The sequence below is a fragment of the Ruditapes philippinarum genome, unplaced genomic scaffold (genome assembly GCF_026571515.1).
Source record: "Ruditapes philippinarum isolate M1 unplaced genomic scaffold, ASM2657151v2 ctg3033_1_1_1_1, whole genome shotgun sequence".
Lineage (NCBI taxonomy): Eukaryota > Metazoa > Mollusca > Bivalvia > Venerida > Veneridae > Ruditapes > Ruditapes philippinarum.
In genome coordinates, this window is record NW_026863860.1 from 22,289 (window position 1) to 33,351 (window position 11,063).

The following is an 11,063-nucleotide window of genomic DNA, read 5'->3' on the forward strand; positions in this document are numbered from 1 at the left end:
CAATATCTCATTCCTAACTCAAGTTATTGTCCAGAAACCATTTTTCTATTTTTAGTAACGGTGACCTTGACCTTGACCCCAGGGGGTCCAAATGCAATACCAACCCAGGTCTTCATATAAGCTTGCTATACACCAAGTTTGATAACAATATCTCATTCCTAACTCTAGTTATTGTCCGAAAACCATTTTTCTATTTTTAGTAACGGTGACCTTGACCTTGACCCCTGGGGATCCAAATACAATACCAACCCAGGTCTTCATATAAGCTTGCTATACACCAAGTTTGATTACAATATCTCATTCCTAACTCAAGTTATTGTCCGGAAACCATTTTTCTATTTTTAGTAACCATGACCTTGACCTTGACCCCAGGGGGCCCAAATGCAATACCAACCCAGGTCTTCATATAAGCTTGCTATACACCAAGTTTGATAACAATATCTCATTCCTAACTCTAGTTATTGTCCGGAAACCATTTTTCTATTTTTAGTAACGGTGACCTTGACCTTGACCCCAGGGGGTCCAAATGCAATACCAACCGGAGTTTCCACATAAGGTTGCTATATACCAAGTTTGATTACAATACCTCATTCCAAACTCTAGTTATCGTCCGGAAACCATGATGTGGACCGACCGACGGACCGACCGACCGACCGACCGACCAACCGACCGACCGACAAGCTGACTCCTATATACCCCCCCTAAACTTCGTTTGTGGGGGTATAATAAAATTAAAACTACATAAAGATCTATGGTAATGCTATGAAATATATTATCACACATAAGCTTCTAGAAAATATTCTAGTAAAAAAACTATAAAATATATAAATAATTTTCTTCGGTAATTACATGTATATATATAAAAAAAATGGCAGATAAAGTGTAACTATAGTGTAACTATATAATGTTATTGTATAACAAATCTTATTGCCAACTTTTGTTGTTGAAATTACACTGTGTCCAATGAAATCATTTCATTCTTTAAAGGAACATTATGCCTCAGAAATAAATAAAAAATTTCCTTATTTAGAAAGGGCACACATGGGTTTAAAAGATGTTTAAATGATGGTTTTAGAACATTTTAGATACCACAAGTGAAAATATAATAGCTGGTGTTCACGAGTGAAATATATTTTAAACTTACATGCAAAACAAGCAAATTTTCTATTTATTTCATGATGCTTTTTTAGTGATTTTAAGTCATTTAAAACTGATTTTGTTTTGATGTCATAGTACCAATGTTGAAATTTAGATCAGCAAAATTTCTCAAGTTTTGTTACATTTCAACACCATGTATGCAGTCATTACTTGCTTCTCCTAAAGAATTGATTCCTGTTGATAATTGCATTTAGTTATGATATATTATTTTCATCTGCGTTCTAACAGTACGGCCACAGTGAAAATTATCAAATATAATTTCACTGTGAAAATTATACCTTATGGCACAACACACACTGTCATCTATGGCTATCTATAAGGGTTCATGTGAGAGAAGTGGGGGAAATAAAAGGCCTTGACTGACATTTACAATTTATGTAAAAAATATCAAGAGTTATGGCCCCTGACAATTAATGTTTATGAGGGAAAGACATATTTATATATAATTATGGCCCCTAGTTTTGTATATTGCCACTTTCCTTGGTATATGTAAAAAAATTATCTTGGCTGAAAGAAGTGATGTAATATTTTGTGACTATGTTCATTGAAGAACAGTTATATAAAAATGTACATGTAACAATCCCTCAACAAATGATAAAATAAGAACTTTCCATACATTATACTGTACATGCTTAAAACATAAAGTTTTTCCTTACATCAGAGCCAAAAAAGCACTATCACAATATAGAGTTATAGTCATTAATATCAATTAAAAAGAAAAAACTCAAATTCCCACATGTCGTTTGAAAATTCTTCTTTAACGCAGTCGGCTAGTCCAGTTTCTCTAAGACACGTCTCCAGATACTCCAAACGTTTCTCGAGGTTCTCCGATTTTATGTCAGCCAACAAGTTTTTCTGTCTAGTCTGTGCCAACATTTTGTTCTCGGCAACAGACGGCATTTTGCTGATGAGGTGTGGGTTGTTTACAAAGAAATGAGGAAGACGGTTACAGTTATACGCAGATCTGAGAAAATGAATGGCATCTGAAAATCTGTCTCCGAGTTTTTCGAAGGTCCACTGACTAGGTGCACTTTCTAGCAAGAGAAAATTTAGAACAGTTGAGATGTGATTTGAGGGTAATACGCCACGGTCTAGCAGATTATTCTTACTACATCCGGTCAGTAACGATTTTAGAACCATTAGACAGACAACATGGCACGAGTTAACTTTTGCGTGTCTCATCATTGAATTAATTCCTAAACTGAAAACAGTTTCAAATTCGCTAGTCCTGATCTGCCAAAGTAAGTCTGGATTTACGGGCTGCTTTCTATCTGATCTTTGTTTGTACTCGTAACTCGCATCCGTAGGGGTTGCGTACAGCATCGGCATCTGATACCAGCCATTCATTGGCAGAGGGAGAACTGGTGTGATTTGCACTTTAATATCAGTGTCGCCAAAACCAACGAGAGCCCTTGTTTTAATGTTTAATGTGAGTGTTGCTGTTGGAGCACCTTTAACCTGGAACGGCAATCTGTCCATGGCCGACCTTGACTTTGTATACAAAGAATGAAGACTTTCTTCGATCAACCACTCGGATGCTTGAGAAAAATCTTTTGCTGAAAGGCACGGCTTGTAAGAGCCATCAATTTCAAGATTAGACACAATCTTTTTATCATATGCTGAATATTTAGTGGAATTTACACTCACAGCAACCATTCCCGGAGGTATACCATTTTCAGAATTTCCAAACACCAAATCAGGAACGACTGGTGGCTGCACAACCATAAGTATATCTACATGATTTGGTCTCGCTACCTTTGTACCATTTCTGCACGACCCTTCACCAACAAATTGTATAAATCTGTAACCTGCCTTGCTTTCAATAGTGTCCAACTCTTGTGAAATCAAGAACAATACATAGTCTGTTACTAAACATGATGTTTTCCACATATTTCTTGGGATAGGACAAACTCTATGGAAGTAAGCAAGCAACTTCTGTGAAGGCCTGTTTAAGCTTGAGGAATCTGTTACATTCACAAAAGGGAATTTCCATTGTAAACTCTCAGAAAAAGTCTTATATTCCTGCCATGCTCTTTCCTGTTCCGCAGATTCTTTACTTTCAGAATTATCATCTGTTGCAGCGTCTGTAAGAGACTGTAACATTGGCGAGCTGCCAATTCTTGGTCGTCGGTTAAAGTTACGCCTAGCAAGCCTTGGTGTTGCTGGACATGTCTGGGATAGACTCTGTCCATCAGCTAGACCCCTTAAAAGTAGCTTATCAAGTTTCTTAAACAGCTTATCTGTAGTGTGATCAAGAAATGTAATTAAATTTGAACTACCTACAGCAGCATCATTGAAGACTCGGCTCTGATAACTAAGGTATACACCTTTACTCTTCGTCTTTTCAATTTCTTTATTTACATCATGATCATCATTATCATCCACTAAATTAGTAACTTCTGCATCAGAGTCATCTCTTTCTTTTTCTTTGACAACTTCTTTATTCACTTCAGTAACTATATCTTTCACCTTTTCTTTAACTTTCTTTTCACGCCTTATCTTTAGTCTACATTTGATCACACTGACACATTTTCTCACCAATACAATTGCAAAAATTATCAACAAGGTTGTTACAAATAGCAGAAGTGCCCAAAGACATATTTCTGCCACTGAGACTTGAACTTCCACACTCTCTATCACATAACATGGATCAGCTGTTTCTGAAGCAATTGAAGAAGAATCACCTTCATTTTTGTTCAAACCTAACAGACCTTGGAGACTTGAAAACAAATTTTCTCCAAGAACATTCTTGAGGAGGGGTGGTTTAGACGTGTCAGTTTGTGTCATGGATTCATGTTGAAATGAGTTCTGGGTTGCTTCCTTGTACTTTGCTGATCTCTCGTATATTTCACATTTGTAAATGGATACATTGACTTTGAGGTACTCATTTTCTTGAAGAGAAAACATTTCATGCCAGACATCCATCCCCTGAAGTAAACAAAAGAATACATATAAATGTAACTATTAATATTTAAATTGCAAAGCTTGCCCAATATGTCAATAAAACCATCACAAGCAAATACATGTATGGTTATGACAGAACTTTTGGTCTAAGAATATTCAGAGATTGGGTCTTCTGCCACTGGGTACAACTGACAAAGAAAGTTTGGAATTTTTAAAGCTTTACAGTCTTCAGAAAGAAAGGCTCCCAAGTTTACAGGACATACCATTACTATATTATGTTCAAGCTGTAAACACTAACTGACTTATGGGGAATATGCCCGGTAAAAATTGTGTCACTGGGACACACAGTTTTTGGGGCTATCATTACACTTTTTTTGATAGCGGTGAAAACTCCATAACACACCATCTTTGTGATAAACACAAACATTGCAGTGCTTTGTTAATTAAAGACTATAACAATGTTTACATTATCTATCAACTGTGTAAAGATATCACTAATATCACAATACAGCCTGTCTCAGACTATGAAGTGTGTGTCACAGGGTGAGAAAAATGTGCAGCCTTACCCAAACTCGTACCCACATTTCCTCCCCTTGTAAATGAAAGTTCTAGACCATGACATTCACATGTTCTCCCTATTGAAATTTGTCGTCAAATTTCTTAGGGTTACATTATGTTACATAGCAACGTAAATTAAACTCTGAACTATATGCAGTCATTGTCCCATATTGACCGCCAAATGTCACAGGTAGAGAAAAATGTGCAGCTTGACAGGGATTCCAACCTTGAACCCTCAAAATACTGTACCGCACCTCACCGGCTGAGCTATTGGGCCTCTTATACATTTTGTCCCCTTACAAATGTTATAGACTTGATAATTTTTTCTCCAATAGAAAGCACTTCAAAGCATAAAAGGCAAAATAGTCAGCATAATAGAATAAATCTTTGAAGGTATTACGTACAGTGTAACTGCGTGGATGTGTTATAATCACCGTTTAAACTGCACTGTTTCGATTTTTACTTTTTAGCAATTCAAAAATTTTAACTAAATGGAAAGACAGAGATATGTTTCAAGAATGTTATAAATCGGGTTTCTGTTAGGCATGATCGATTAAAGCAAGAACTACTCTCAAGTTGTTTTCTTAAAGAATTTTGTCTAAAAATAAAATGATAATGAATTTTGATGACAACAATGTTGCACTGCTTTCAATTTTAGGATAACATTATTCTACATGTATCATACATTTGTATGTTAATCAAATAATCAATTTACTGACACAAGGTATATAGTATGGTGGCTGATTTGTGCCATTTGTGTTTTCGCCCCTCGACCTAGCCAAGCGAAAAGTCGAGAATAAACAAGTTAAAATGGCAGGGTGCGGAGCGAAATATAGTTAATTGGCGAGGACGCTGGGCGAAGTTTAATACATAAAACTTCGCCCTGTGGGGGTGCGCAGCCAGATTTTAGAAATTAAACGGCGGGGACGAAAACACGCTAATTAGCAGGGGAAGTTTAATAAATAAAACTTCACTGCATGCCCCCGCTTATAAGGGTGTTTTCGTCCTGCCACCCCGAAAAGTTGATAATTAACAAGCTTAAATGGGGAGGGCACAGAGTGAAAACATGCTAATTAGCGGGTGCGCTAATTAGCGTGTTTTCCCTCAGCGCCCTGCCATTTTATTTCTTAAATCTCGCTCTGCACCATCGGGGCATAGTTTTATTCATTTTACTTCCCCCCAGCTCTTGTTAATTAGCGTGTTTTTGCTCCACGCCCCTGCCATTTTAATATGTTAATTCTGGACTTTTCGCTTGGCGGAGTCGCCCCATTGGGAAAAATCAGCCACCATAATATAGAGTTAATATATACCAGTATAATACCTGACCAGCTACATGTGTGTGTATGTAGTTTACCTTTTCAATTCATTTTTCAGAGACATAGTTGAGACATAGTTATCTATGTCTCTGATTTTTTGTACAAATTATTTTAAATTCATCCTTGTGTAAACTGATAAAGTTTATCATAAAGTCTTGCCGTTCCAATAATGATTAATTTATTTCGATATCTTTTTTTATTTACTTACCAAAATTCTAATCCTTGTCTTCACATGTAATTGACAGATCAGCTTTTGGGCACGACAAAGAAATATTTTTGTACCTAGGATAGTTTGGCAACACTATAATTTATAGAATCACCGTCTATCAAGATAAAAGTTACTTCCGGGTTGGTATTTTTTTAGAAAAATAATCTTCAACAAAACTAATGTGTGAATGACAGGTTAAGAGGATACCAAATAACTCAAATATGTTAATAGAGAAAATGAAAAACTTTGTTTGTGTGACGAAGAACCATGCTTAATTAAAGAAAATTATGTATGTAACACATTTTCGCGTTTAGGTATAAGACTGCTATTGAATTTGGTAAAATGTCGATTCGGCCCTGAATCAACTCGACATGGGTCAACTCGGCCCAGTATTAAGCTGACAACGTAAAGATCTTGTATTTAGTCTGAAATTTTGTGGCAGTAAATGTAAAGATAAAGGAAATGTTTGTTTTGTTTAAACTGTAATTCCATTTAAGAAAACATTTGTACAAAATGATATGAAACAATCATAATTTAGGTTCATGTACACATGTTTACAAATGGTATCTTCCATTCCTTAATAAAACTTATAAATAAGCATTCATATAAACGTGAAATAAACATTTTTTTCGTGAATTGTGACGAGTACGGAATTCATTCGTACCTGTAGGCAATAAAGCACGTGTGTAATAAAATGCAAATAGTATATATAGGGTCACGGGTAATATAAATCCGTGATAGAGTCTGGCTCTAAAATTATCTTTTGTCCGAGATAGAGGTATAGAGCTCTCAGACAAAACGCAGACAATAGATATGCATGTACAGTGAAAATGGACGTTGCAAAATTAGTACATTTAGAAAGAATTACAGTTACCGCTCGTAAATGAAAATGCATGTGTATAGTTGTATTTTTTCGTGACTTAAAATATTGTTAATTTTTTAGTGACTTATAAAATGTCGTATTTTGATTATGATGGTGTTTGTTTGATATATTTCGTATATTATTTTACAATTATTTAGGCAAATGTATTGGAAATATGCAGAAATAAATATCGAGTACGTTTAAACTATGACAAACTGTTTAGATAAGACAGCGATCGAGTGTAACAACTTGTTTTTTGTTTTTTTTTTTAGATTGTTGTTGCTATTCTGGGACCAATGACATTGGGTACAAAAATCCAGCTCAGATTAGAACTATTGTACGAAAGAAATCATGCAGCATCACACAGGTAATTTATGTACATTAAAGTGCATTAGAAGTGCACACCAATTAAGTGCACTTTGCGTAAGCTTTAGAGTGAATTTAACTGTGCAAATAAATGTTTTTATTTTTCAACAAAATATATTATTTTATTATTAAAGAGTTTACTGTTTATAAGTGAAAAGACATGAACTAATTGTTTTAAAGATGTAGAGAGTAAGCTCAACGTATTATGAAGTTAATCATTGTTATATATATACTGTAGAAGTTGATGCCAATACTTTTTATCAGTCGGCGTTAGTTTCACAATGATATTCTGGAAGTGCAGATAAATTTGAAATTGGATACAATATACAATAATCTTATAAGTGTGCATAGACAAATGGTCTCATATGTGTGTCAATTTTGGTACGATCATGCTGAAATTTTCAATAAATACATATGAGAGACATGATATGATAGTCCATTTATTAAATTTCATTAAGAAACACAAATTTGATAAACATGCCCCGTAAATGCGATAGTGCGTTATGTGCGTTATAAGCCAATGTCGCAAAATAAATGTATCATTGAAAATTATTCTGATATCGTATGCCCATGCACCCTGTTAATAACAAATTGGCAGTGTCGTCACATGGATGTGATCCAATCTTTTTTTCATAATATGTAGATTTATTTACTTTTAAACAGTTTTCGCATATTCGTAGCGAATCGTAGGCGATGGTTTTGGCACTGCTCCAAAACTTCTTGTGAGACGGTTCATTTTAACCCGTATATATAGCTTCTATAACATTTCAGACTAGAGATTTTGGTCACATTCCATTACGTTGATGTTAAATGTTCAGAAAGATTGTTGGCGCTCTGGACGTGTGCTTGTAAGACATCCTGCAGAAACTATATATACTCTCAACATGTGTTGTTCTTTAGACATTGATAAAACCGAAGTTTGAAGCTCATAGTATCGGTTATGATAGCTGCGGAGATTGTTAGTGACAACAGTCTTCCTAAACTTCCCTGTGGAGAGCAACAAACCATTGCCCAGTAACAAGCCAAGATTACTTATACTAAAACATGACTAAAAATTAAATCAAACTCCCATGTTGATATTAAAGTAAAGGTAGACATACGTTGATTTAGAATAGTGATCACAGATGTTAAAATTTTGTGACATTTACTTTTTACTCAAAATCACATTTATTGGGCCTGTTTATTAAATTTGTGTTTGTAAAAGAATTAAATGAATGGAATTTATTATATACTTACAAATGAAATATTGAGAAATATTGATGAAATAAAATGTGTATTTTCATTTTCCGTATTTTCACTGTAAAAATTTATTTTTCACTGCAGTGAAACATATTTTCCGTATTTTCACTGGTGTCTTGCCGGACTACTTTCTTTTAAATTCTGCCTGTACACAAAATTTAAGGGAAAGACTTTCAAATTTTAATGTCAAAAATGAGAAAAATGTATATAATAAACAGAAAATTCAAGTTTTTTTACTATAAATACATGATTTATTTTCATCTTGTGGCATGAAAACTACCATATTTCACTCGTGGCTACCGCCACTCATGAAATATTTATTTTCATACCACTCGATGAAAATAAATCATGTATTTATAGAAAAAACTTGAGTATCCTCTATGTCATACCATGTCTCTCAACTATATTTATTGAAAATTCGAGCATGGCAGGGTCAATATTGACCCACATTATAAGATATTTATACATGCACTCTTTTAAGATTTGTTATGTGTAGACCTGTGCACGTGTATATATATTGCATTTAGATAAAGGTGTACGAGGGTGGATTTATGTTTTAGTTCAACGATCAACAGTGCTGCATGGTTTCTGAGATTATACCACTGGAGCGCAGAAACTACATGTATTCCTCGGTTACAGTCAAGCAACCTACTGAGTTTCTAGATAAATGAACCCGGGACACGTGCACAGCATAATTAATAACCTTCTAAAGTATTGTTATCACACCGTCTGAGAATAAGTGTACAGTCGCAGTTCTATACACTGTTTGGTATACTAATGGTCGGTATCAGTCAGACCTTTTGAGTCTTGTCACCATCAAACATGGCAATATTTGAAAGCTATTTACAATGTCAATATAGGCTGTATAGTGGCTCGTACTCGATATCTAGGTGTATAGTGTTTTCAGAATAGCATATAAACTATTATGCAATAACACTAAAGGCTATTTAGTGGATCGCAGTCAATATCTATTTATATAGTGTTTTCAGAATAAAGCATAAACTTTAAAGAAAGAGTGAATTAGATTCTATACAGTTAGTAAGATGTAAATTGAAATTGAAAAGTACGTAGTTTTTTATATTCAATTTGTACATAGGTCTTCACCGTGTACACTTTAATTATGCAGTTCATATATATAGTCATATTGTGAAAATAACAAATTGCATAAATCTGGTAAATGGTATAACTTGTACATTAATAATTACACGCATATTTCAAGTAAGAGAAGTACTGTGAAGAATTAATGATGATTTTAAATATTCTTCCTTACATTACTTACAAATGTATTAATTAGCAGGAAACACGGACTTAAATACGGAAAGTAAAATAACTGCAGAAAAGAGAGATATTATATTTAATTCATTCATTTAATTCCAAAATTATGAAACACATCTACATATATATATATATATACATTTTTATGCCACCGCAATCTGCGATGCGGTGGCATATAGCGATTCACCTGTGTGTGTGTGTGTGTGTGTGTGTGTTTGTGTGTGTGTGTGTGTGTGTGTGTGTGTGTGCGTGTGTGTGTGTGTGTTATATAGATTATATAGTGAACTTAAAAAATCTTCTTGTGAAAAACTACTATTCCAATTTCAAACAAACTTGGCAGGATTGTTCCTTGGGTAAAGGGCTTCCAAAGTTGTTCAAAGAATTTCATTCCATGCAGAAATCTGGTTGCCATGGCAACCAAAAGGAATTATAAGAATAAATTAAAAAAATCTTCTTGTAAGACCCAAAAGGCCTAGAGCTTAGATATTTTGCATAAGGTATTGTCTGGAAGACCTCTAACAAGATTGTTCAAATTATAGCCCTGGGGTCAAAATTGGTCCCGCCCCGGGGGTCATTGATTTTCACTATGTACATATAGTAAAAACTTTAAATACCTTCTTGTAATAACCCAAAAGGCCTAGAGCTAAGATATTTTGCATAAGGCATCATCTGGTAGACCCTTACCAAGATTGTTCAAATTATAGCCCTTGGGTCAAAATCGGCCTGCCCCGGAGTCATGGATTTTCGCTATATGTACATATAGTAAAAACTTAAAACACCTTCTTGTAAAGACCCAAAAGGTCTAGAGCTTAGATATTTTGCATAAGGCATTGTCTCGTAGACCTCTACCCAGATTGTTCAAATTATAGCCCTGGGGTGAAAATCGGCCCCGCCCCAGGGGTCATTGGTTTTCCTTATATGTATATAGAAAAAACTTTAAAAAATTAGATATCTTGCATGAAACATTGTGTTGTAAACCTCTAGCAAGAGTGTTCAAATTATAGCCCTGGGGTCAAAATTGGTTCCGCCCCGGGGGTCATTGATATCATTATGTACATATAGTGAAAAAAAATATATTTTTGTCAGAACGTTCAAGACATAGAGCTTTGATATTTGATATATAATATCATCTATAGGTCCTCTACCAAAGTTGTTCAAAAATTGGCACTGTTCGGGG

At 34.7% G+C, this 11,063-nt stretch overlaps 1 protein-coding gene across 1 annotated transcript; it reads right to left on the bottom strand.

Annotated features, from left to right (window-relative positions):
• Positions 1-744: 744 nt before the first annotated feature.
• On the bottom strand, positions 745-6,757 carry LOC132723575 (uncharacterized). The gene is made up of 2 exons (XM_060708325.1): positions 6,145-6,757; positions 745-4,086 (listed from the first exon to the last, which is right to left on the bottom strand). Exon 2 carries the CDS (start codon positions 4,081-4,083, stop codon positions 1,864-1,866), a length of 2,220 nt encoding a protein of 739 aa, XP_060564308.1. The 5' UTR covers positions 4,084-4,086; positions 6,145-6,757; the 3' UTR covers positions 745-1,863.
• Positions 6,758-11,063: the final 4,306 nt, after the last annotated feature.

Coding starts and splice junctions, on each gene's coding strand:
- LOC132723575 (XM_060708325.1), bottom strand. CDS start 4,083: ATGGATGTCTGGCATGAAATGTTTTCTCTTCAAGAAAATGAGTACCTC.